Source organism: Eleginops maclovinus, chromosome 9 (assembly GCF_036324505.1).
Source record: "Eleginops maclovinus isolate JMC-PN-2008 ecotype Puerto Natales chromosome 9, JC_Emac_rtc_rv5, whole genome shotgun sequence".
NCBI lineage: Eukaryota > Metazoa > Chordata > Actinopteri > Perciformes > Eleginopidae > Eleginops > Eleginops maclovinus.
The window spans coordinates 14,382,853-14,410,517 of record NC_086357.1 but is presented as its reverse complement, the minus strand read 5'-3'; the positions used below and the strand labels follow the sequence as shown (position 1 = coordinate 14,410,517).

The 27,665-nt window shown below is 38.3% G+C and overlaps 2 protein-coding genes across 2 annotated transcripts; one reads left to right on the top strand and one right to left on the bottom strand.

Annotated features, from left to right (window-relative positions):
* The first annotated feature begins 1,872 nt into the window (after positions 1 to 1,872).
* gtpbp3 (GTP binding protein 3, mitochondrial) lies at positions 1,873 to 21,073 on the top strand. The gene is given in 11 exon segments (XM_063890990.1): positions 1,873 to 2,196; positions 2,779 to 3,050; positions 3,533 to 3,619; positions 4,420 to 4,502; positions 4,927 to 5,046; positions 9,042 to 9,114; positions 9,982 to 10,125; positions 11,474 to 11,639; positions 13,740 to 13,870; positions 16,064 to 16,250; positions 16,782 to 21,073. Coding segments are annotated over 11 exon segments (1,554 nt in total). The 5' UTR covers positions 1,873 to 2,137; the 3' UTR covers positions 17,014 to 21,073.
* On the bottom strand, positions 20,703 to 26,479 carry plvapb (plasmalemma vesicle associated protein b). The gene is made up of 8 exons (XM_063890991.1): positions 26,003 to 26,479; positions 25,386 to 25,562; positions 24,855 to 24,948; positions 24,160 to 24,361; positions 23,853 to 24,072; positions 22,282 to 22,431; positions 22,014 to 22,142; positions 20,703 to 21,050 (listed from the first exon to the last, which is right to left on the bottom strand). The coding sequence occupies exons 1-8, from the start codon at positions 26,204 to 26,206 to the stop codon at positions 21,042 to 21,044; spliced, it is 1,185 nt and encodes a 394-aa protein (XP_063747061.1). The 5' UTR covers positions 26,207 to 26,479; the 3' UTR covers positions 20,703 to 21,041.
* Between the last annotated feature and the right edge of the window lie 1,186 nt (positions 26,480 to 27,665).

Genomic DNA, 27,665 nt, shown 5'->3' with positions numbered 1-27,665 from the left:
ATAAGGCAAAATTCAGACAAACAAAATGCATGTCTGATACGGATAACATTTCTTATTTGATCACCAAATTACTGTTATGTTGTTATGCAAAAACATATCTTTATAGAATACATTTTAAGTGACACTCAGGTGTAGGGACAAGTAACATCTCTTCACTTCATTTTGAGCTGTATGTCATGTTTATTTTTATTGCATCAATTGCATCTTGATCTTCAGTCATTTTTTTGCCATTCACATCAAGGAAATTATAAGCATCACATCCTATTTCACAAAGCATGTCAGGTCTGCTTCCAGATGTCTTCTAAAATTGGAAATCAATAGTCAGCCTATGCCAGAGCAAGCCTACACCCAAACACATAAACAAAAACAAACACTGAGGGTATAATCAGTTGATCATCTGGCACTATCTTTCTTTCATCAATGGCATCAGTGTGCAGTTTTACGACCAGTGAAGGAGTTGTTAGACTGTCTGCATGTGTGTGTTTATGTTTAATGAAGGTGGAAGTAAATTGTGTTTTTATAAGATCCATGGTCTGATTAATGTTATTTTCTTGGTCAGAGATGTTTGTATAGTGATCCTGCAAAACAGCCATGGGGTGGCAGCTGTCATGCTTTGTGCACTAAATGAGCGGCATATAAATTATTGGGACCTCACTTCAAAGATGCTCCCCGGGCCTGAGATCATGACTTTTGAATGTGTGTACACATGTATCTCCTCAGCCAGCCCTCCTGGATGCTGTGTTATGAGCATGCAGGAAGATAGGCAGCCCTCCCCCTCATATGGCTCACAGCTCAGAAGCACCTCGTATACGAGCAGAAATTCTGCTTACTCACCACCCTCTGGAGCTGACAGCTGCAAGGAGCTGTAGTGGCACACACACACACACACACACACACACACACACACACACACATACACACACACACACACACACACACACACACACACACACACACACACACACACACACACACACACACACACACACACACACACAGCGCACATTCTGTGTTTATATTCTGTGATATACACAATTCATGAACACCAGCAATTTTAGTACATAACACAAAAAATAATTCTATCCAATACACAGCTAAACATATGTTTGATAATGAACTCTGAAAATGGCATATGATGAAAGAGAATATGAATTAAGACATGTGTTAGAGGCCTTTAGCAAAGCTAATGTAACCTATTACAACAGCATTGCAATGATTGATATTCCGTCCAAACATAAAGGTCAGAATGTTGAGCTGGAGGTTCTGGGTCTCTTATGGTCATTTCCGATACTGTTCTGTGTTGAATTTTCAGTAAACTGCGAAGTGTTTTCTATTAATCAATTCACCTTATCAATATGTTATGTTAAAAGTTAGAAACGCCAATGAGTCAAGGAGATAAGATAAGGTTAAAAAACAAGAACAACATGTAACAAAAAAATCATAAAATATAAACAATTTAAAGTCCATAAAAAAAAGAAGAGGGGACTTACCAAACAACTCTTCATAATACGTTAGGATGTATGGTCATCCAATTTATAGTCAAATTATTGTATATAAAGGTACTATACTGTAGGTTAAATTATACCAAGCACCTACTTAACTTAGAGGACATTTTTCAGTGTACTTGAACTTTGCAAATTACTGTGAAAGTTCGAGATAAACAAAAAACACCCTTTTCAACAGGCAGATAGACCTATGGATAGCAGCAGATAGCAGTAGGAATGTTACAATGAAGAGCAACTGCAGCTACACGGACCACATTTTATGACGCACAGTAGGCGGGGCTTATTGAAGATTGACGGGTGCTGAACAAATAGGACTCTAGAACGTTCTGATGTTGTGGAAAATGTCGACCAATCACAATCAACAGAGGGCGCAACAGACTCATCGTGGTAAATGTAAACGGTTTATAGGATAGAGGTTGTAAGTGAGCATTTCACAGCGAATGTTACGCTTGATGAATTGTTTTCGTTTACCAGCTAACGTTACATTTACAGGATTAAGCGACACTTTATGACAATAGCATAGGGTAAACACAATGATTTCGTCAAGGACAGAGCATGTTATACTATGTCAGATTCCTAAACCAACCTAATGAAACAGCACATGAAACGTTTAGTATTAGCATCTTAAAGTTATGCTGCCATCCATTTATCGTGGGATATGGGGAGCTGCTGTCCACACACTAAGGACAAGGTTTGTTACAACATGCACCTTACTTTTTTGTATTCTTGCCACTTTGACAGAAGTTGACACTCTGCATGTCTTTTCCTTAAATATTGATATTTAATTTGCTTTAAAAATATTTTATTTACCCTAGAGCCAAGTGAATATATAAAAACAAGAGTAAAAAAGATTGACAGATGAGTCATAAATGTAAGTGAAAACATCAATTAATACTCAAAGCACACATGAATATGAATGTATCCTTTACTTTAAATCCGTTGGTAAAAAAAAAGATAGTATATTCAACTCCTTACTTTTTCATATTTGTTGGTCATTCAATTCCGTCTTTTCCCCACGCAAGATCAAAGTACTTCATTCATTTTTACACTCCATTTAAAGTTTATATATATATGTATTTATGTATGTACAGTACATGTTATCTACCAACATTTTAAAAATGTTTTTGACTTGTCTGAAACCTTTTTTTTGTGCTATGTCATTATTTGCTTCAGAATATACACGTTTAAGGATGTCTGTCTACATAAAAAGCAGATTAAACCACACCATATAGTCTAAATGTACAGTGTATTTAAACCATTTACTTATCTACAGCAGAGGAACTCCACCTTGCAGATTCTTATCCACCTGCGATGAAGTCCCGGTTGGACTGGCAGATGCTGAGAGCATCTTTGCCTTATCATCAGGCCATGGCAGGTGTGGGGTGGCTGTCGTCAGAGCCAGTGGTCCAGCCTCAGCCACAGCTCTGAGATGTATGGTGGGGCTCTCACGCAGCCTTCCTCCTCCACGCACCGCTCTGTTACGCAGCATCAGAGACCCCCAATCAAAAGAAGTTCTGGACCGTGGACTTGTCTTTTGGTTCCCAGGTATGTTCTCCTCGAAATGTAGTCTATTTTACACACCATGGACTGCTTCCCCTCTACTGCCAAATGTTTTATCATCAAAGGACAATATAATACAGTACAATGTAAGATAATGCTAATGCAGAGTGGTATTTTCATAAATTTAACAGTAATGTAAGTAACCAATGATTAGTTACAAATGGGCTAAAATATGGACAAAATGAAAAAAACAGCACTGTGTGAGTGACTGGTCAATACGAATATTTGTGAGATCTTCTGTCCGTCTTGTCTTAAATTAAGTATCTTTTGGTGCAAAGTGATGCTAAACCAACTTGATTGTCAAGTCCGATCAGTTGTTATCACTTTAGAGCATAATTGAGTCTTGTTTATATCAGTATCACCACTTGTACTAGCCAAAGTTCAAATAAAGTGTTCATAACATTTTGTTGATCTTGTATTTCAAAAGGATTAAAGACTGTATTGTTTTCTACTTATTATGTCCTCAGGTCCTCACAGTTTTACAGGAGAGGATAGTGTGGAGTTCCACATCCATGGCGGCCCTGCTGTGATTACTGCTGTCTTACAGGCTCTAGGTAACCCTTATGAGGTTAAAATAATATTATTCAACTTCATATGATGCTTTACAACACATACAGTGCCATATGATGTACTGTTTCTTAGCAATGTGTAAACGATATGGTTGTCCTCATAGTCCTCACTTTCTAAGCAGTGAGTTTTATACGAAGTCTAAACCCAGTAACTGGTTGAGTCATGTGACTGCCCATCACTTTGACTTAAAAGGGAAAATTGAAACATCTTTCCTATTTCTGAGATACTTATAATATGTGTCTTGACAAGTGTGACAATCCCTCTGACTAAAAAGTAATACTTTACTGCAGTTCTCCAAATGGCCTTCAAGGGGGCAGTATTGTATAAATTTGAAATTGAAAAATAAATATTTCACCTTGCAAGATTTGTAGTTGTCAGGAATACCTTAGTGTTGTACATGACGTTGATACCATAACCATTTAAAAAAAAAGGTAGTGACGATGTTGGTCACGATGACCTTGATTCTGACAACTAATTTGTGTTGTACACAGTCTCCTCCTGATGAGATTTGAACAATGGTTGTAAAAACAATGAAAACATGACCTATTTAACCTGCACAGTTGTGCCTGTTTTCATTCCAAGTGAACCCTGAGTGACACATAGACCCTGCAGTTAATTCTCCCCTGTTTGGGCACGTGTGTGTGTGTGTGTGTGTGTGTGTGTGTGTGTGTGTGTGTGTGTGTGTGTGTGTGTGTGTGTGTGTGTGTGTGTGTGTGTGTGTGTGTGTGTGTGTGTGTGTGTGTGTGTGTGTGTGTGTGTGTGTGTGTGTGTGTGTGTTTCTCAGGAAGTGTGCCTGGCATGAGGCCTGCTGAAGCTGGTGAGTTCACTCGGAGGGCCTTTCAAGCAGGGAAACTGGATTTAACAGAGGTAAAAACATACTGACAGGTCTCTGCAGATCGCATACCAAGAGCCTTTCAGAGTGTTTTAAAAGATAAATGTCTAAGACAGAGGGTGAAAAATGAACAGGGATTTCAACTGTAAGCAATATCGACAATGAAACTATTCAGTTTTTCATATTAATTGTTTTTAATTGGGCTGTCTAATAATGGCTTCAGTAGATGGTAATGTTCTAGGCTCTAAGTATACGGCCATACTGTGAGCATTGATAGAGTGCTGTTCAGGACATTACGTTTACAGTTTAATACAGTTTATTAAATATCTGCTTCAATCTATATTTATTGACACTGGCCTTTCAACAATTTCTCTGTTCACTGTTTTCACAGTTAGTCAGAATAAAAACAGTTTTTCAAAAAATGTATAGCAGTTATAACTATTTTAATGCTCTTCGCAGGTGGAGGGGCTTGGAGATCTGATCCATGCTGAGACAGAGGCTCAGAGATGACAGGCTCTGAGGCAGATGTCAGGAGAGCTCGGGTACCTTTATCAGGACTGGACCCACAAACTGAAACGGGTAGGTTGTCCAATGGACAATGCTGGTGGGTTAGATAGCGGTTTCCCACATCCAACTGAGGCAGGGTGGTGTGCAAAATGTCGGGATCTCTGGGTTTAAGGGTGCAGGTGTAGCATTTGTGGCAGTAACTGCAGTTGCGGTTTGCTTTCAAATCAGACTTGAACTATTTTGTTAAACTTTGGATTCCTCTTATTCTCAAATGCTACAAGTAACACTTTGGATTATTCTTAGTTCTTCGTACTACATACTGTATAAAACAAAAATATAGATTTCATTGTTGTTCCGAGTGCTATATGAACTGAATTCATCTTTACTACAGAAACCTGTACATGTAATGACCCCCCAGTTCCCAAACAACGATCAGTTTGGTTGTTTGGAAAAGTCAAAATCTCTGTTTCTCAGACACAGTGCTTTTTTTGTATCTTGGTCTGAATTTTGACTTGATTGAATCCAACCCAACAGTACCTTGTTTTTAAATGACGGATGAACATAGCGTCTTTGGACATTCTGTTGTTGTATCTAATGCTGAGATGTTTTGGCAGCACAAACAAGTTGCCCTGCTTGAGTTCTCCCTTGAGATATTTTGTTCATGTTCATGTCTTACATTTCTTTGAAAACAGTGTCTAGGAAAGAACCTTTGTACCGTGCTGTAGGTCAGGTCGTCGTAGTTTCACACCCAAACAATACGATCTTTCCTTTTTTTTTGTTGCAACAGCTGCTGTTCCAACACACTGTTGATGGATTAATTCATTGGAATCTTGGTCTTCCTGTTTCCATGTTGCTGAACGACGTTATTGAAAACCAAAAGTACTATTTGCACGATGGCATGTATAAATGGATTTTTCATTAAAAACAGGATTGAAAACAAATAGGAAAAATATGTGAATTAAATTAAATAGGATGGATTGGGTGAAGGGTAACTGTACGGAGGGGAAAGCAACCCGTGGAGTTAAGATAACATATTGCTTAACAATTGAAATTGTTTATTTGTAAAACATTTACGAAACAGAAATTATAATAATATTAAATTATTATGTGTGAAGTGCATTAGAATTATGATTAGAAATCAGTTGAACTTGTAATAAAATGTCTAATTGATACTATAATATCCATCACCCTTCCTAGCAAACCTAAGAAAATTATATTTTGTTTTTCTAAGATCATAATATCTGATTCACATAATTACTTAGATCAATTTGTTAACATACTTCATATTCCGTTATTGTTATTCCTAATATATGATTACCAAAGGGTCTGAAGGGATCAGGTCTTCCGGTCTGTTTTGGCCCCAAAACTGAGTCAGATTTCATTACGTTGTTTTCTGTGGAAAGCCACTAATATGAGTCCATTCCAGGTATCTACTTTTTAATGTTGACTTTCTAAGAACAAAACCTCTTTTTTTTTCAAAGAACCCTTGTATATTGTGATATGCTGCAGATCCATCTTCAGTGCCACCTGTTTCCTGTAGTTTCCATCGCAGGAGAAGTGGTTTTGTTTTGGATGGATTAAAGATTAATTATTCCAAACACAGCAGCTCTGTGTCTTTGGATTTCTTATCAATGCAGTATGCTGATGTTTATACTGTGTAGATAAGGGTCAAGACGCCGAGTCAGTCTTGAAGTTAAGATAAATAACAGTAAGACAAGAGTGGAGTAATGAAGGCGGCTGTTAAAATTCACATTAGGGTTTAGTGACCTAGCCAAGGATGAATATTGCATACAGTTTGTGTCTAATGACTTAAATCAGATATGAAGACATGGTTAGTACATGTACAAATGAATGTAAACCATAATTATTTAAATGTACCTTGTTGTTGGTGAGTAGGTAAGTGATGTGTCAGTAAAGTGTTTTGTGAGTCCCGCTACTACACATGGTTGCTCTTCATTGATTTATATTTGAGCCAACAGTCCACAGTCCATATTCTGTGAGAGAATATAGCAACAGTTTTTCTTTCCCGTCGTCTAAAACCTTAGACCTCCTAACTTTTGATTGAATTTTCTTGAAAATAGTTGTTCTGAAACAAACTTGTATTGTAGTGTTTCTAAAAAACAGTCTGCTCCCCTGATAATGTGGCATATACTGTCACGGGAAAAAAATGAAAAGACCACTTCAGCATTATCAGTTTCTCTTGTTTTATAGGTTTGTCTTTTGAGTTAAATGATTTTTTATTGTATTCTATAAACTACTGCCATTTTCTCTCTGTGTTGGAATTCAACAGACACTGGAATGGCTGCCATACATGTAGAGATAAAGATTTAAGAAAAATTTAAGTAGTCTCTTAATTTTTTCCACAGCTGTTCTTATGTCTGTCTTGTTTACTTCTAATCAGAGTGTCAGTTTCCCATACGAGTCCTTCGAGGCAGTTCAGAGCAGCAGGTCACTGACTGCTGATGAACATTTCAAATTAGTGGATGCAGGCCAAACCCTTCTTATTATGTGAACTGTTTTGAAAAATCAGACCAGGGATCTTTTAAGTATTTGGCTCCAGATCTGTCTAACCGGTCCAGGTGGTCTCCCTTGAGAAACTCTGTTAAGTTCCTTATCTCAGGATGTTCCCTAAAAAGCTATTTGAACGTCCCTGTATTTTGGGCTCACATTTCTGAGAATCCTGGTAATGAGACTTATACCATCTGTAGGGTGCGGGGTCAAGCCCTCAATGATACCCAAACAATGCCGTTTTTTAAAAAACTGTTGGCTTCCCACTTTTGTGAATGTATTAAAGAGTGGGAATCTGATGCTTCCTGTTTTTGTGCAGCTATACTGCTATTGTGCTTATTTTCTGCTTGTCAATCAAGATAGTGATCCGTGCTGTGGGCTTAAAATGTTTGTTTACAGGTGCATCTCAATAAATTAGAATACCGTAGAAAAGTTCATTGATTTCATTAAGTCAATTAAGAAAATTAAACTCATATTATATGGAATCATTACACACAAAGTGAAATATTTCAAGCCTTTATTTGTCTTAATCTTGATGACTACGGCTTACAGCTAATAAAAACCCAAAAATCAGTACCTCAGAAAATTAGAATATTACATAAGACCAATAAAAGAACAGATTTTTAATAGAAAAAAGTCGGCCTTCGGAAAAGAATGTGCATATGTATGCACTCAGTACTTGGTTGGGCCTCCTTTTGCATGAATTACTGCATCAATGCGACGTGGCATGGAAGCGGTCAGTCTGTGGCGCTGCTGAGGTGTTATGGAAGCCCAGGTTGCTTTGATAGCGGCCTTCAGCTCGTCTGCATTTTTGGGTGTCGTCTCTCTCCTCTTCCTCTTGACAATACCCCATAGATTCTCTATAGGGTTCAGGTCAGGCGAGTTTGCTGGCCAATCAAGCACAGTAATTCCGTGGTCATTAAACCAGGTCTTAGTACTTTTGGCTGTGTGGGCAGGTGCCAAGTCCTGCTGGAAAAGGGATCAGAATCTCCATAAAGCTTGTCAGAAGAAGGAAGCATGAAGCATATGTTCTAAAACTTCCTGGTAGATGGCTGCATTGTCTGGATTCTGGGATATAAATGGTTGCCAGTTTTTACATTTTAATAATAATTAAACAATAATCTAAAAAATAGACAAAAGATCAATAATTATTTAACATAATTGTTATATGTAACGATTCTCTAATCAAAGTAGCTTTACTTCAACACTGTCCTGGTATCACAGGGGCCCCTCGGATAGATGGGAGCTGTGGCACCAGCAGGATTAATCAAATCAACTTTTCATTGTCATAAATGAATGCAGCACTCACAGTGAAATTTAGTGGCAGTGTGCAGCTCTACATTAAGTGCCTGAGTGGGAGTGTGGGAGCTGCTGCCTTCTGCTGATTAACCGTACTTTGGCTGCCTGTTACCTGTCAGTCACATTCTGGCTGCCCTCTGTTTAACATTTCACCATGCATTTAAAGTAATAATAGAATGATATCATTTTTTGAAGTTGTGTTCATTTATAATCTGATTTAAGCCTCTCCCTCTCTCTCGTCTGCTTTGTGTGTCCCCCAGTGTCTGGCTCATGTTGAGGCCTTCATAGACTTCAGTGAAGATGAATTAATTGAGGATGGGGTCTTAAACCAAGGTATGTGTACACTTAGTTTTTGGAAAACAAATAACAGAACAATCATTCCATAGCCTTTAGAGGGCTCTGTTTCTCTCTAAGGAGATTGGAGTTTGGCTGGCTTTCCTGTTTGGATCTTCAGCTGGCCATCATGTGTGTGTTTGATGCACTGTGGGGAGAAGCCATAGACATCAAACTGTTTAGAAGACGATTTCCTTTGAGGAAGTGTGGAGAGAAAGCCAGAGGGGACAGTAGAGGCATTAGTCTTGCCTTCAAAGCTAACCTGACATGTCACTCACAGGAGTAATGCAGACAGCAGCAACGTGCAGTCCAACTGTGCCCAGGTTTCCCATGCTTATAATGTAGGTGAGGCTGTGTGCGTGTGTATGCTCAAGGGATGTTCCCCTTGAGTCTGTCGCCCACAATAAAGCCTGGGAATGATTGTTTATTCTGGAGGCATGGAATGTGGGCTCACGCCTAAAAAAGTTGTCAATAATAATAATATACTTTTTCCCAAAAATAGAAAACCTAGACAACACTCTCATTGACATCCCAGCAAATGACACATATAATGTTATATCTGATGTTTTCTTATGTTTTATTTCAAGTGAGGCCAAGCTGGATGAGTCATTCTAGATACTCCAGTTTAAAAGCATCTGTTGTTGATAGATTGTTTTGTCAAAAGCATTTTTCCGCTTTAGTCACATGCGGAAAGGGATCGGTCCATGACCCATTTTTATCGTCCAGACGAACGGTGTCAGACACAGGACAGCCTTTCTTTCCTTCAAAAGACAGTTCTCACCTCAAGGCCATGAAAGTGAAATTGTTAAGAAACTTTCGTCACTGGCTGTTCCCTCATTTTTCTTTCTCTCCCTCTCAACCCCACAGTGGACCGATGGGTGTGTGATCTGCAGGCAGAGATGGAGCGCCACCTAAAAGACGAGAGGAGGGGCGAGCGGTTACGCAGCGGAGTCCAGGTGGTCATTGCAGGAGCCACCAATGCAGGGAAAAGTAGCCTTCTTAACACACTCTGTAAGAAAATCTGTACACACACACACACACACACACACACACACACACACACACACATAAACATAGAACTTATGATCGGATTACCATTATATATATATATATATATATATATATATATATATACATACTGTATATATATATATCTTACTATCTTAAAAAAACTGACCTCACTTAGGAATCATACTGCTGTCAGCCATGATTTCAGCCATGTCATACCATAAGCAGTGTGGACTTTCAAAAGGTTTTGAAAAGCTTTAAAATGCAAATACTGTGCTCCATGCACAGGAAGTAATGAAATGCATCAATATGTTATATTAATAAAAACCCCCCATTACCTAAATACCAATGAATGGTGTGGTGTGACAGCAAGGTCAAAGTCTGTCCAATTTGTGGTACATATTACAATATTGTGAATTGTGAACAGTAGACCTTGCTCTTTGCAGAAATGAATTACAGTATAACTTTTGGGAAAACGAATTCAATTGCTTCCGAATTAGATTCTGGCTTTGCATCATGCGTTACCAGAGAACGAGTCTGCTTTAAATGGCAACAGATTGTTTTGCAATGCTCATAATGAGATGTGTACATTAATATATAAGCAAACGTCATTAGTAGTATGCCAGTTTTCTCATTCTAAATCTGTTCTTGGGTTGTTTATCCTCATTTGGTGTCAACCTAATGAGCCCCTTGTTTGTATTCTAAGGTCATGTTAGTTTATGATATCGTATCCTTAAATCATTCAAAATCACTTTACATAAACTATCCAGAGAGGGGGCTTGGCAGGGTCTCCTCACAGCTTCCTATCAGAATAATAGACGTATTTATCAAACTTAAGATAAAATCCTGTCATCATTTCCTCTTCTTATTAGTCTTCCTGTGACCTAGACTTACACCAGTCAGCACAGACAAGTATTGATGAGCTGGCAGCGTTATTTGACGTAGGATACATAGGGCTGGTCAGCCATCTTCTTGAATGAAGAATAAAGAAAGGATTCTTGTTGGCACAGAGCAGAACTTGTGGATGGACTACATAGATTAAGAGATTTTTCACTTAGTCAAAAACCGAAAATGCCATCCAAAATGAACAAGACATGTGTCTTAATACCTACTATTGTCAGCATAGCCAAAGCTCAATAGTCATGGGTGTGGCAAAAAAATAACCACTTTATACTCCAGATGAAATAATGTTCACAAAAGGTGAAAGTGGTTTCAGGGAATTATTTATACTTTTTGAGTATCAACAAATTTACTTTAACCAAATTGTTATTTTCTATGTTCTCGTGGGATTTGTTGACAATTTGAAAATATACAAATTGCCAACCTTATCCTTAAATCTTCTTTTACCCAGGCCAGAGACCTGCAGCAATTGTGTCTCCCATTGCTGGCACCACCAGAGACATAGTAGAGACGGCACTGGACATCGGGGGATTCCCTGTCCTCTTGAGTGACACCGCCGGCCTCAGGGAGAGCCCAGACTTGGTGGAGAGAGAGGGGGTCCGCCGAGCTCGGGAGAGGTAGAGGAGAAAGCCTTTTTTATTTTAAATATCCCAAAAGGTAATTTAACTCAGGGTATGTTGGTTGTTATCTTACAGTAGATTGCTGCTTCAGCCAGTGTTCATGTGTGTATAGTACTCAATCCAAATTGGTCTGGGGTCCAATGGAATATGTCCTTGAAAACAAAGAGAGGAAGAAATAAGTCATTGCTTTTCCTCTGTACATCATGCTATATTTTTGTAATGTGTACCTTTTGTCTACATTTGTCACATCCATAGTTTATATTATTGCCGAGCCACAGATATAAATACATGGTATAAACACTCTCAGGAGGTTGCGTAATGAAGAGGCTCCTTTCGTTCTCGTCTAGGATTCAACATCAACAGGTTCTTTATGCATGGTGTAGGGAATGAACATATGTGGCGTTTTACTAACGGGCGCTTCCACTGTTTACACCAGGGAAGAATAGCAGTACTTACAACACTCGTCATCACTGCTTTATCATAAACTAACACGCAGACGAACGTGACACTTGCACATACAAATATTGTTAATCCAGCTTTTATTCACAAACAAGCTTTATAATAGGATTTTGGTGTCAAAGTGCAAGAAGAAAAAGGGTGGGCCTTCAAACAATCTCCCACATTATTTATCAATTGATTTATATTTAAAGTAAAATATAGAGTTTCTGTATAACCTACATTAGAAAAAGCCTTGCTTTAAATACTATTTTGTGTTTAACCTAAACAGATTTAAATATGAAGAACTACAGAAAGCAAATATTCAGAATACAATATGGCAATACCAAAAAAAAACAAATGTCAAATTGTTTCCCAATGTGCTTGTGTTCTTGGCAGGGGATGAGCTAAATATCAATTCAGTATGTTCCACATTTTAATGGGATTTGCCTCACCTTTTCACAATGAGAAAATGTTCTTAAACATACATTCCATCAAATAATGTATTTTCCAATCATGACTATCTAAAGATTGTTTGGGGACCCAAAGAAAATTCTGATGTTGATGTGACTGCAAAACTAACATTTTCAGGGCAAATATTCCGTTATCACTTTACTGTTTGTTTAAGTTATTTGGGCGAGCTAGTGGCTCGGTAGGAAGGGTGGGCAGTTTGTGTTCAACGGGGAACTTCTTGTGTAAGGAGCAGGTCAGAGGCTCGTGACCTGGGTCACTACAGGAAGGAAGGGGTAAGTACAGCATCCGCTGGTGCGGCTCACCTCACAGTGAGACCAAGGAGCAGGAGCGTCATCCAAATACGATTAAAAATGTTTGTGAATTCACAGTATTTGTGGGACATACTGTAATGTTCTCTTAATCAGAACAACAGAGAGGCAAGCCTCTGCTGGTCAGCAGTGTACAAACCTGAGCTGCAGCAGCTGCCTGGATAGGCTTATTAGTATATTATATAAAAGCTTTCCACAAACTCAAATTAGTTCTACTGAGTACTATGGTTGTGAGGCAGTGCAGCGTCTTCCCATCGAAAAGGTTTGATCACAGACACTGAAGACTTTTTACATTACATTACTTTTACCAAAGCGACTTACATACACTCAATACTGTGGGCAATTCCCACAGGAGCAATTTGGGGAGAAGTGTCTTGACAAGGGACACAACGGCATGCTGACTGAGGTGGGGATTGAACTAGTGCTCTCCTGATCCAAAGATCAGTGTACTAACCCACTAAGCCACATCCTCCTTATCCCTGAGAGACTCTAGATGGCATAGTCAATGGTGTGTTGGCTTCTTCGAGCAGCTCACACCTTGCATGATAGTCCCTTGCTCTTTATGAATGTGTGTTAATGGGTGAATGCTGTATGTTAAAGCGCTTTGAGGAGGCGTAAAGACTGGATAAAGTGCTATTAAAAATGTCAATTTAGTCAATATTAAATGTGTTCTACCCAGAAGAGTCAAACAAGTTTAGAAAACTGTTACTTATCATATATAAGAAAAGTTCATACATACAACAAATGTATGAACTTTTAGACAGAAATAAGAATTTAAGTTATTTGGTCCAATATATCTTGCACATTTCAGTCTCTGCAGAAGTGCAAATACTAGTTATGTTTCCAGGTCAAATGTTTAGGTTGCTTTCTTCTTCACTAGAGTGGAACAGGCAGATCTGACGCTGGTTGTTGCGGACTGTGCTCACCTCCCCTCTGATGCACAGCAGGCTGCAGCCTTCCTTCAGGAGCACCTCAGGAGTGTCCTGCCCACCCAGGAGCAGCCTGAGTCGGGTAAGATATCTGGCCAAATGATCTCCTGCGTGGCACATTTACCCCATCAAACATCATAAGGTGTTTGCTCTTCAACTCAAGAATTCAATTAAAATGTATTGATATAGCCCAATATCACTAATCACATTTGCCTCAGAGGGCTTCACAGATCAGCAAACAGAAATGACAATATAGTAAAGTGACAAGATAAGAATGAAAATACCAATGAATGGTTACATAACACAATGACACAGATACAGTTAGAATACAATTATTAAAATTCCTTAAAATGAAGGGTCCATGAGGATGTTTAAAAAGGAGTTTAAAACCAGTCTTACTGTACGCTGCACCAAAGAGGAAAGTCTTCAGCCTGCTCTTAAATGTGTTCACACTGGCCTCTCTAATCATTTACCTCACTACATCTGATGCGTGTAATATATGTGCAATTGTTATGTATAAGAATGCATTTCTCAATTTCTGAATGAAATCGTTATTAATTTGCCTATTGCAGACAGCCCCTCACTTTTATAAATGAAATAAAAAGAAATTTGAGAACTTAATTTAGCCTCCGTATTGTGTATGGTTGAATGAGGGCCGCGGAATTTTTTTAAATTCTTAAGTGGGCCCTGAGTCGAAAAAGTTTGGGAACCGCTGCCCTAGAGGGACAATAGGGGATTAAAAGATCCTGTAGGTAGGATGGTGCCTGACCATTGAGCACTTTGTATGTAAGTAAAAGTGTTTTAAAATCAACCCTGGACTTAACTGGGAGCCAGTGCAAAGCTGCTAAAACAGGAGTGATGTGTCCATTTTCTTTGTTCCTGTTAAAACCTGTGCTGCAGCATTTTGTATTAACTCTAGGGCCTTTAATGATGAGTTTGGACAGCATGATAAAAGGGAATTGCAATAATTGAGCCTGGAGCTGATAAAAGCATGGATGAGTGTTCCTGCATTGTTATGATCTAGAATGTGCCTGATTTTTGAAATATTCAGTAGATGGAAGTAGGCAGTCCTTGAAATTTGCTTTATGTTTGATTTAAAAGACAAATCTTCGTCAAACATAACACCAAGAGTCTTTACAGTGGTCATGGTAATACCATCCAAAGAAATTATATTGTCGGACAGTTTGTGTAGAGGATTCATTGTTGACAGATACAAACTGAGACCGTTTTGTTAGATATGACCTGAACCAGCTTAGTGCCATTCCCCTTATACCTATCAAAAGTTCTAATCTGTGTAGTAGTATTGTATGGTCAATAGTGTTGAAGGCAGCACTCAGATCCAATAGAACCAGGATAGAGGCAAGTCCATTATCAGATGCAGAAAGAAGGTCATTTGTTACTTTAACCAACGCTGTCTCAGTGCTATGATGTTTTCTAAAACCTGACTGGAATTTCTAAAATAAACAATTCTCATTTAAAAATTCACACAATTGTGATGCGGCTGCTTTCTTGAGGATTTTTGAGAGGAAGGGAATGATATTGGCCTGTAGTTGGCCATAACCTCAGGGTCAATGTTTTGTTTTTTAATACAAGGTTTAATTACAGCTACTTTAAATGACTGTGGAACATAGCCTGACAGTAAAGATATATTTATCATATTTAATACAGGTGTAGTACTTAGGGGTGAAATTTCCTGAACAGCTTCGATGGAATAGGGTCTAAGATACAGGTAGATGCTTCAGAGGATGAAATAATAGAATTTAGGTGGATTATGTCCATAGGAGAGAAGCCGTCTAAGTATATGTTCGGTGTTACGGGTGACTCAGTGCTGGCTAAGGGTGTCTTGTGGTTTATTTTGTCTCTGAGAGTTATAATTGTATCATTAAAGAAGTTCATAAAGTCATTAGTACTGATAGATGTGAGGGCTATTATAGAGCTGTTGCTCTCGGCCAGCCTGGCTACTGTACTGAAAAGAAACCTGGTATTGTTTTTATTTTCTTCTATTAGTGAGGAATAATATGCTGCTCTTGCATTGCATAGCACCTTCTTATATTTTTTGAGGCTTTCAAGCCAGAGTAACCGAAATTCTTCACTCTTGGCTAAATGATACTAGCGGTTGATTCAAGGACTGCCTACAGTAATCCAGAGAGTACTGGCTGGAAAGAGAGTTTTGTGTCATCAACAGTGATCATATATAAATCTCTGTGCCTAAACAATAATAGTTGAGTGAGTGATTATTGATCAACGTTTTTTGTTCCTTAATTTCTTGCCACAGTATTTCCTGCAGACAGGTATGTGCTGGTGCTGAACAAAATTGACCTGCTGCCTGAGGAGCAGAGGCAGAAGCTCGACAGGCAGCTAAGACGAGTCCCTGGATTCCCTCCTGTCTGTCTGATCTCCTGCCAAACTAATGAAGGACTGCATGACTTTCTCACAGTGCTGCACAACAGTGTGAAAGCTTTGTGAGTAGCTTCAATATATAATGTTTTGGCAGAGCAAAGACAGCATTTCTAATGTTAATGTTGTTTCATATTAAGTTATTTTGTGATGCATTTATGCATATCATAATGTACTGTTCCTCGGCATGCATTAATGCATGGACAGAACTTATACATGTTATTGATTTGGACAGTCTTCAAAAGTACCTTTTATTTAACCTGAAACTACTTGTGTCCAGTTGTGAAAAGGGTCGCATCTAACTCACATGTGTTTTGCACTGTTTGTATATTTTAAGCACTGATTGTTTTTAGTTTTAAAGGTGTAATATCAAACTATAACCAGTTTTGTGAAGAATATATAGGTGTATATGCTTCAGCTGCAATGTATTTGGAAACTACCACCAGGGTCACCAGAATCTTTTCAGACATTTATTTGAATCTCCTTTAAGTTAGAAAAAAATGAAACAAAAAATGCTGAGTATTTGTGCTGCAAATGGTTTACACCCTACAAAAAAAATTAGTGTCTGTCATTTGGATGTCTGACTTCCTCTCTAGGTGTGGCGACCCTCTGTCTGGTGCCCCCACCTTGACCCAGGCCCGCCACAGGGCCCACCTGCAGCAGTGTTTTGCGGCCCTGGCTCAGTACCAGCGGTACCGTGACCTCGACCTTGCTCTAGCAGCCGAAGGTGTTCGTTTGGCTCTCACCAGCCTGGGCCGGATCACTGGACGTGTCGGTGCAGAGGAGATCCTAGATATCATCTTCAAAGATTTCTGCATTGGAAAATGACCAAATGAGTGTCTGTGAAAACATGAAGTATGTGCCTGCTCAGAAAGGAAGGCTGCATTCTTGCTTATTCCCAGAGTGTCAGTAAAGAATACAAGACAAAAAGAGCAGCACCTCGGCACCTTGCCAGGCTTCGAGGCAAAGCAAAAGTGTTAAGAGTAAAATAAGCGCTCTTGACTGCAGGGTCATTTTGCTCCCAAGACACAGACATCTTTGTTTTCTGTTAATGCTCTGCAACAGACCGAAATAGTTTGAACTTGATGACAGGTGCCTCTGAGGCCCCGTGTGCTGGCCAAGTGTTTGGCAAGTCTTGAGTAATGTAAAATTAGTTATTGAAAGCCTTTGATAGGTGAACATTGGGCTCTTGGGCCGCAACATTACAGCCAAGATACCTACAGTAAGAACAAGCCAGCTGCAGACCTGTGAAGGACATGGTCTAAAAATGTGGATGTTTACTTAAACTGCAGGACAATGAATTTCCTTTTTTTGGGGGTTGGGGGGGACATTCTAATAATGTTAATGTACCATATGTTGTTTTATTTACTCAATTATCTTCTTTTCATTCTTGTATGGCCTTGATACAGGTTGCAAGTTACTAGAAGGTCAAGTTTATATAATTTACAAAGAAATAGGACATTTGTAAAGCTATTTAAAATTTGGACAGTAGTTATTCCATGCAACATGTCACATCAGGTCTTGATGTGTAGTAAGGGGATAATAACAAATAAAATGTTATGTCATGACTGAATCCAAAAAGAGAAACATAAAAAATCTTATAATCAATAAGTGGTGATCATCTTTAAACCTGCATTCATTTCAGAATTTTGACAAATGTAGTGCAACAACAGTTTGAATTGGTGAGGTCTAAATCCTACATTTCAATTCCAGCTTCAACAATAAAGCACATTATAATGTATACAACGTTTGGATCAGAGTGCTCCGCTCCCCTCTCTGCTCTGTGGGAAGGGGACGTTTTTGGAGGCAATGCTTTTTCGTGCCCTTTGTTCCCCTGTCAATCTGAGCCCGATCAAATATTTATGTTTCCTCGTTGAACTTCTCACCCTTCTTCCCCAGGCGGTTTCTTCTCTGACGACAGTTGCCCTGCTGTACTTCAGCACCGTCTCGCTATCTTTTTCTCTCTCTCCACTTTGTCTCTGCTACCTGACCTTTCCTCTTTCCGCACTGCCCTGTCAGCCTTTTGGTCCTCTTTCATGTCCCCCCTGATTAATCACCACACAGGGGGAGTTTGAAGCTAAAAGCAGGAATTGCTGTCGTACAATTAGTGGCAATAAATTTTGGAGCCTGGTTTGTCTTTGAAGTAGGGCCTGTGACATTTCTTTACCACAGATGTGAAAAGATGTGTTATATAATAATTTCCATTACAATACCTTGATTTTGTACTGTATTTCCATACCAAAACAATATTTATTTCGATAACTTATTTTCAGAAAGTTATTCTGATTGGTCTACAACTTTAAGTTTTGAAATGTTTTAACAATATTATATGGACTGCAAGGAAGTTTGTCAAGGTCCCCAGAGGATGTCTCTCAAATGTGTGTGTATAAGTTGAACGGTTACGGTTTGCCACCAATATTTAATACAGATGATGATATGCACTTCACAACCGTCCAGTTGTCCAATACTACAAACTCGCTTCAACTGTGCTTTCTGTTTCAAGCTTCTTAGAAAATGTCATTAAGGTAACATATAGATATTAAACATCAGCATGTAAGTATCATCCTTAGCAGCCATTTGGCTTGTCATATGTAAAAAGATGTTTAGGGAAGAAATAAAATAAACCTAAAGCAATATAAAAACACATAATTAAAGTAATTAAGATTATTAAAATGTTAACACACAATAGTAAGATTTAACAGCCAGTTTTATCTAAATTTCATCTAATACATGTTAAGGTTTTTTACTTGATTACTGGATGGCGCTACAGGAGAAATCATAGAATCACAAAAGCGATAAGGAATCATGCATGTAACAAATTTCACTTAAATCCACCAATACATGGCATTCCTTGTAATAGTTGTTTGCGATATTTCAATCTGGACCAATGGGGAATAGACAGAAAACAAGGCAAAAGTAAAATAATGACAGTGTAAATAGTTTAATTATAAAACGCAACTGAATGTGTACACTTATAAGTGAGTTAAATAAATGGACAACATTTAAAAGATATTGATGCTAATAACTCATTCCACTTTTTTCTTATTGTGGAAATGTTAGTCATGACTTGGTTCACAGCTCACTCAGTGGCGGTACTGTAAGCTTTCTGTCTGTCTGTTTCCTGTAGTTATGATTAATGGCTGTCCGGAGGAGTGAGGTTGACGTAGCCATGTCGAGTACAGTCAGTTCCACCCTGTACCCATTTGACTTAAAGTCGAGGTCTGTGTGGGTCACTGTGCCTGCGTGTGTGTTCAGGTCTATACACTTGGTGTTAAACAAAGGATTTCCTGAGAACAAGAGGCAGACTGACTTACCTGTAACACTCACATCCATCAGTGGAGTCATTCTCAATGCGCAATTAAAGCTTGCCAGAAAGAAAACAGTAAGGAATTATAAAATAAAACACGAGAATTGCTAATGAATCGCTTCATGAAAGTTTTAGATTTAGATTTGAAAAGAGGTATATAAATGAGTCATCACATTTCATAGTGAAATATTTGTTTAAAATAAAAAAAATGAAACTTTTCAATGGAAAAAAGATTACTTTTCAATTAAATATTCCTATTAAATAACAAAAACTCTGAAATTAAATGAAATTATGTGTGTCCTACTCATCCAGCTTTGGGATACAATGCTTCATCAATTTGGAGTCTTTATGTCACATGACTGAAGATTTTGAAAAGAAATGCAACTTTTTAGTTGGTGAAAAAAAATTATTTACTTTTCAACAAGAAAACAGCTGAATTTTCAAAGTTTATTCATATAATTTAGAAATTCAAAGAAAAATAACAATTCATAGATGGCTTCCCTACATGTCAAGTGTCCTTTCTACTTTGATTTGGAGGCACTGGGTCAAGTAGTCAAGACATTACAGATAATGCCATAAACAAGTCAGAACAAATAGAATGTGATGTGATAGGTTATAGTGTAGTAGTAAAATTCATTAAAAATGTAACTGTTACTCTGGGTTTCAGCATATGAAGCAAATTGTTCATAAGGGAGGATTGAAAGGGGGAAACAGATGCAGAAAAAGCATGGAGTCATGCGGCCCAGGGTCTCACAGCTCATCGTTCTCGGCTTATGAAAGGAAAAGGAAGTAGTAAAGCTTTAGAACAGTTCCTATAACAGCTACCGTAGTAGAGTGTTAAAATGCTGTGTAAAATGGCAATTATTCATTTATTACTCAAATGTACTTTACTTTACTAAGTAATTGAAAACTAACTACCTAAGATATGCTAAATATTTTCCTTCTGATTTCTGGCACCCAAATATTTACGACTGCTAGCGAGTCCAGGGATGTGATGATGTATTTATGACTTTGTCTCTGTATGTATTGTCATCCGGCCTGCGGAAGAAATTCAAACATTAAATTCTGTGTTAGTGGATGCTATTTTAAGAGTATTCTGTTTATAGCAGACAGTAAGCAGCTGCTGGCAGAAGTCCTGTCTGAGTGTTTGTTGAATTTTTAACGATGGAGAGACGAAACAAGACTGAGGGCAATACAGTTCAGGAGTGAGTCAGTTTGTGGTTCATTTTAATTCCAAATAAAAGATTTACAGTATTACAAAAATAACAAGAACAATATTTACACCAGTGTAATTGACATTTTTACATTTACCTTGGATGGTACCAAGGCTTTTCAACCAATGTTTAAACTTAAACACACGTAAATATTCTATTCCAAGCAGAGCTAAACAAAGCATGCGTAGTCCAACAACAGCATGTCATCTATATGGACTCTTTATTATGTACACATTAAAGTTTGTTGTATAAGGAATATATACATGTCTTTCTTTGATTTTTTAAGGGCAAAGTGTTGATCAATGTTTCTTCGGTTATCAGTCTGCAAGTTCATTTCATCTCACCTGTAAGACAAAACATTGATAATTGTAATTAAATATCAATAGCAGCAAAGCATTGTTGTCTTAACATGTTGAAGCAGAGATGTTTAGGCAGTCTACAGAAAGAAATACTTTATAAAACATACATAAACACATAATATAAGTTGCAAGCTATAAGAAATACATCTAACGTTTGTCTATTTGATGCTGTTTTCAGCAGAATTTGCCGCAGCAGCAGGGATCACAACTTCTGTTTGTCATCCAACACTTTGATCCAGACTGAATTATCCAAACAACTACTTGACAGATATTCTTGGCAGTTTATAGAAATGCTCGTAGCCCATAGAGGACGAAATCTACTGAATTTGAATATCCGTAAATGTTATTAAGGATTAATTGTATTCCCAATTCCTTTCACTTTTCATCTACTGCCACCCTCTCATCAAAATGATGCTGATGCTAGGTGCTCCAATAAAGGTCTGTGGGCTTTAAGCTTTGGGAACACCAGACAGAAAAACAAATGAAAATGAACTCAGCATAGTTTACCAATACACAGTTTTATATCTGTGTAGCTTTTACTTACTGTGTATGGACAAATACTTCTCATACTCATAGCTGTGGGCCATTTTGTGAACTTATGACTCCTTAAAAATGGTTTTCCTTTGTTATTTTGCCTCCTCATCCTTCCTGCCGCCCTTAGATTCTTCTTTTCTGCTGAGTTCTCACACATGACCTTAACTCTGCACTGCTGTCCAAATAATAGGTGTAGTGACTCTTATTAAAAAACACAGGGATGCATACGTTCGGAAAGCCAAATACAAATCAGCTTGAGTTTCTTTTGAGCCAGCGAAAGTTAATGCATTACATAATCACAACAAGCTGTGCTGACTGAATGTGGGTTTTAAATCATTGCCTCACAGCTGCCTCCCCCTTTCCTGTCATATGTTTGTACAGAGCAAAATGTCTTGTCCTCTGTATTTGTTTTACCTTGATATTTGGCCGAGCAGGGAGCATTTGCTGGAGGGTCTGAATCTCTCTGTCTCTCAGGGCCAAAGTGTCTTCCTGCAGCTTCTTCTGTTCCCTCAGCCGGTTCTGCTCAATCAGTAACTTCTCCACCTGAAAAAAACATGCAAACATAATTATCATGCATTAAGATGGCAGTCCCACTTTTATAACCAGATACCAAGTGAAACAGCTTGGGATGTTTTCCACTCACACATGCATGCACATATATCTAACCACAAATACAATGTACCTGGTCATCGTGAGTCTTCTGTTTGCGCTGTAGCCCACTGGCTGATTCCGCGGCCGCCTCTTTGCGAGTACGTTCACACTGCTGCAGTTCAGAAGTCGCATGCAAGTTTTGCACCTCCAGACGACTGGAAAGGGCTTGGATCTCAGCCACCTGGAAGAATAAAACAAGTGTACTTTTAATACAAACTATAATATGTTCATCTGATCTCTGATTTCCAGATGGTGCCTTTACATCATTTGTTTTCCATTTGTTTATTCCTATTTGTTTCTTCATGTATAATTTCATCAACGTCACAATGGAGTATGAACAAAATCTCCCCAAGAAACACAACACGTTAATAATGCTCTAAATCAGCCGTTGAGTTGACTGGGACTTTGAGGTATTCTGTATTTACCTTTGTGTTAAATAAAATAAAAAAGCTAATAAGGAATATTTAGGGTCTACAGTATTAAGTGATGGGCTCTGCTTGGGCTAGACATGAGATCAATCAATCATTGAAATACTTGAACTATTCCCAGGGGGAAAATAGGTTTGGTGAAAGTTGCAAGAGAATAAAATAAAATAAATATGAAGTAAAAATATGAAGTAAAAATGTGCAATGAACATCCTTGTAGCTAAATGCTGTGCTACTGTATGTGGCGCCTCTCATTGTAATATGCTCTCATCCCTATAAAAAAACAACCAAAACTGAATAAAATTAGATCAGGATTTTGTTAAAAAAGTAATAAAAATGTTCCAAAAACACAATTACCACCAGACTTCTGATAAAGATGGCGACAGCACATTAAGGAATGGCTGCCCTATAGAATGAAACAGGTATTTTTTTGAGGCTATGTTTTTGTTGTCCTGCACGGTGCTGCTGTATCAGCAGAGACACACTCTTCACCTCTGCTTTGACCCCGAGTTTGCCTCGGAGGACATCTGTCTCTTTAGCTGTAGATTTATCACGAATGACGCAGCGGATAGACTTCCTCCCCAGAGAAACTGGTTTCCTTTGCAATTTGTTGTTTGGAATATTCCATCACAGTTTAGGAAAAGTTTACAGAGAGGTTGGCAAGAAGTCAGAACAAACTCTCTAAACTAACGACTACAATTTTAAGGAACGTTTTTTGATCAGAATCATTTCATGATACTTTATACTTCTAAGTTTTACTCCAGCTCGTTTCCAGTTAATTTTTCAATCTTAACAGCCTACACAAAAAAAATAAGGATGAGTTTACATAAAAATGAATGTTAAGAATAGATCAGTGTCTTCCAACCATTGAAAGATTTACTGTAAACTTATCAGAAACTTTATTTAAATAACTTTGCCAGGACAGAAAAGCAGCAAAAACCGCAATTTGGGAAAGTCTCAAAAAGTAATAAGAGTTTGTGAAACAGGACTTTTTCTTCTCTTCTACCTCATCAATCAGTATGAGCCATCTAAGTTCCTTTGAATGCTTTAATCTCTGATTTACCTCTCATACCGAAGCTGTGAATTTGAACATACACCAAGAGGGGCACACCCTTCTGTCGCTAGAAATGAACATCAAACCATCACACCTTACAGAATTATAAAGTGTTGCACTCACCTTGTTGCCCACATTATCCAAATACAGCTGGAACTTATTCTCCACATCTCTGGACAGGTTTGTGCATTTGTTTCTGATCCTCTCCATCTGCTCCTGCTGGCTCTCGCAGGTTAGGTGAAAAGTCAACTGGTGGGGAAACAGGCTTTTGATCTTGTTCAGAAACTCATTGGTCACCATTTTGATCCCGTCCAAAGAGCTGGTAAAGTCCTCCTTGCACTTCCTGGTTAAAAAAAGAAACCAAGATCTTTAACATGTTTATTGTTCATTATTTTAGATACCCACAGAGCAGATGGGGGGTAGACAGTACCTGGTGTAGGTGGTGAGCTGCTCCTTCAGCATGGTGTTCTCCCTGCGCAGGGAGATGGCATCCTGGTGGTGTGTGTCTCTGTCTTTGAGGGCATTGTCTCTCTCCTGGTTCAGGTACCGGACTGTATAGGTGAAGTTCGACCCAATGAGGTCTATCATGGCTGTCTGCTGAGAGATCAGGGCCTGCAGGGTCTTCATTTCACCTGGAGAGTTCAGTGGAAAACAGTATTATCACAGGAAAGCTGAAAAAGACAGTGAAACTTTTAGCAACAATTTCCTTTATATCAGTTGTTAGAAATAATTAAGATAAACCTTTGGGTCTAAGAGTCTATTGTTTAATTTCTCACTTATAATAAACAACCAAGTCTACTGGTATAAATGTCAATAGGTAATATGGCAGTGAGATATTCCATAACCCTAGAAGCCAGAAGTTGTTTGTAGAAACCATTATTTAAGCCATTAAATACAATGTATGAGGAAGTGGTACCATTATTTGTTTATTTTATTTTTTAACCTATTTAACAACCCAAAAAACGTCCAACCTTTGTGTCTCATATTAACCACTTGAACTTTTATTGTATTGTATATACATATATTCAAAATACTTTTATTATTTTACACATTTTATGCAAATATGTGCCGTTTTATTAAGGAATTAGACAACATATTCAAGAAGTACAGTATATTGTTACATACCGCTGGTAGTGACCACAGGAGGGGGCTGGATCGGAGGGCTTGTACGCCGAGTCATCATGCTGATTGTTACTGCACTCCTTTTCTCACAGTTAGACTATACATAAAAATACATATGTTTATGTACAGCATAAATAATAATGTGTGGGTTTATAGGGGACATTTTTTGCATGTGTACTTTCCCTTTTTATATTTTGGGTACTATTTAATATTTAATATTTAAAGACTTTTACTCAAATGACATATTCAATGCACAATATTTACATAAAATGTAATATTTCTACAGATTAATAATAGTATTTTTTCCCAATGACAGGGTCTGAATACTTTCAGCACCACCACAAAAGGATAACTGGAAAAATGCATAAAGAAATGATTACGTTGTATAACTTGCACATTGTCACATCGTCTTTCTTTTAAGCTTAATCTGCTCTGAGATATTTTTGGAAAATGATTCAAATGTTAAAGCAACTTTACAGCTGCACAAAACAAACTGCTTCCCTTAGCATTACATCAATCAAGTCATGTACTTACTAATTTATTTTTTAGGATAAACTCTGTCACGTTGGTGTCAGTCTTCAGCTTTGCCAACTCTGTCTCCAGAGCAGCTTTCTCTGTGGTGCGAGTTCCCAGCTGAGCTCCCAGCTCACCTTTCTCCTTCCTCAGCTGGATGTTGTTCTCACTCAGCCTGTTGAAGTTTAACTCCAGGTCCTTCAGAATACCAGTCAGTTCACTCAGCATTATCATCATCATCATCATCATCATCATCATCATCATCATCATCATCATCATCATCATCATCACCGTATTTTACAGCCCTGAACATATTATATTGATGAACATAATACAGATTATAATCTCAGAAACATGGCAAGTGATGATTCAAGAAGCCTGCTTAAACTCTAACATTTTGATCAAAAGCTTCTACAAAAATGATTTAATCTCACTAGGTCTCTTTTAGTTATTCCCTCTGTTTTACTCATTGTTACTTAAATTGGAAATACATTTAAGAGTTGTCTGTTGAGATCAAACTCAAAATATTATTAAAATACAATAACTGTATTGTCTATTTTTTGGCTTAAAACACGTTTTAAATTAGATGCTTAATAGCTGACAAAATAAATTGAGGTGAATATGCAAGAATCACTGACCTCGACTCTCTTTTCCTCGGCCGACTTCTCTGGCTGTCCATAGATGAGGAAGAGCACCAGGCTGACGATGATGAGAGACTGGATCAGAGAGGAGAAGAAGAAGATAATTCTCATGTAGTAACCGCAGCTCTTTCCTTTGCGTTTGTGCAGGGACTCCCTTGCCTCCTGGCCAAACTTGGCTCGGGAGTAGTTGGAGCTGTACATGACTGCTGGAGGTGAAATGGTGGCAGCTGGTCTTGGAAGATGTAAATAGGAACTAGTTTTGCAAAAAAATCCACAAGGTTTCCGCTCAGATGTGATCCTTGCAGATCAGGTTCTGAAGCATCAAGTGGACACTATGGAGCAGAACTGGGAGGATGTGGGATGATGGTCCGTCTTCTACAGCTCTGTCACACTGCCAGGGAACAGAAACGTACATGCAGAAATGGCATGTATGGATGGATGTAAACAATGACCCCTAGGTGTGTAAAGGGGCCATGTTTATAAACGCTGCTGGAGACACACTTCCAGTCCATCCTGACCCAGCCCTCCCCTCTCTCTCCTCCCCTCCCCTCTCTCCCCTCCCCTCCCCTCCCCTTCGTCACAGTAGCAACCTCCAGCTGCACCACTGCCCAAATTATTGCACGCCCTGGGTCGTTGAGACAACAGGAGATTAAAGTGGCAGGAAGAATTAATAAAGTTTAAACATACCCTCTACACATGTGTCTAAATAATCTTTCCACTAAAAGTTTGATAAGTTTCTCAAATACATCTGGCTCTTTGAATATGCAAATATTTGTGTTCATTCCAAAGTTTAACAAATGGAAAAAGGATGTTCATTTTGCAGTGTGAGGACTAGCTTTTTAACTTGAAAGTTAGGAGGGGAAGTTGTCACCTTTAACCGTCAGCAAAATGTTCTTAAAGTATAAAAAGTGCTTGTTACGCATATTGACTTAGTAAACTGATTTAGGTAACCAAGATTATGTTGTCATAGTCAAAAAAGAGCTTATTTAACTTACTTATTACTGACTGATTAATTTTTTTTGATAATCAGGTTGTATTTGTAGAATCTTGACCTTAAATCTAAATGTAACATGAACGCACGGAGGTAAAAAGTACAATGTAACCCCCTGAACTGTAGTTAGTAACTTGAGTAAATGCAGTAATTTTCCAACCCATTATTGCCATTTTTAAATATAGCTACAGAATGCCCAATTATTTTCCACTAGTGGTGGATGAACAATGTAGCCATGTAAGGAGTAAAACCAGAATATACCAAACAAAAAAAATCCACCATATCCTGTTCCAAGCACGGAAAGGAGTCATAGCAGTGGAGGAGTGAAAGAATGAAAACAATAGGGACCTGTCATTCTTCAGGGATGAGGGAATAACAAATTCTCCCTGCAGTACAGACAAACTGGAACCCCCCTGCTCTGTTTTCAGCAGTGATGACGTGAGGAACAGTCAACTCTTCTGGGGAAGTGTGTGAAAGGGGAAAGGTCCTCTGAGCCCGGTGTTTTCCTGCTCCCCATTGTCTCCCTGACAACCTGTCCTCACCGGAAAATAACTAATTTATGAAGGTATGTTAGAGTGACAGAAAATGAGTGACTATCAGGAGTCAGGACAGGCCTCGGATCAACTTCTGAAGAAAAACAGGAAACCAACCGGTTGAAGACCGAGATGA

What these genes read in the sequence shown, in the direction of transcription:
- plvapb (XM_063890991.1), bottom strand. Translation starts at nt 26,206, where the DNA reads ATGTACAGCTCCAACTACTCCCGAGCCAAGTTTGGCCAGGAGGCAAGG. An exon ending in TCCTGTGGTCACTACCAGCG is followed by an intron (nt 24,362 to 24,854) that starts GTATGTAACAAT and finishes TGAACTCTCCAG; the next exon opens with GTGAAATGAAGACCCTGCAG. An exon ending in CAGCTCACCACCTACACCAG is followed by an intron (nt 24,073 to 24,159) that starts GTACTGTCTACC and finishes TTTTTTAACCAG; the next exon opens with GAAGTGCAAGGAGGACTTTA.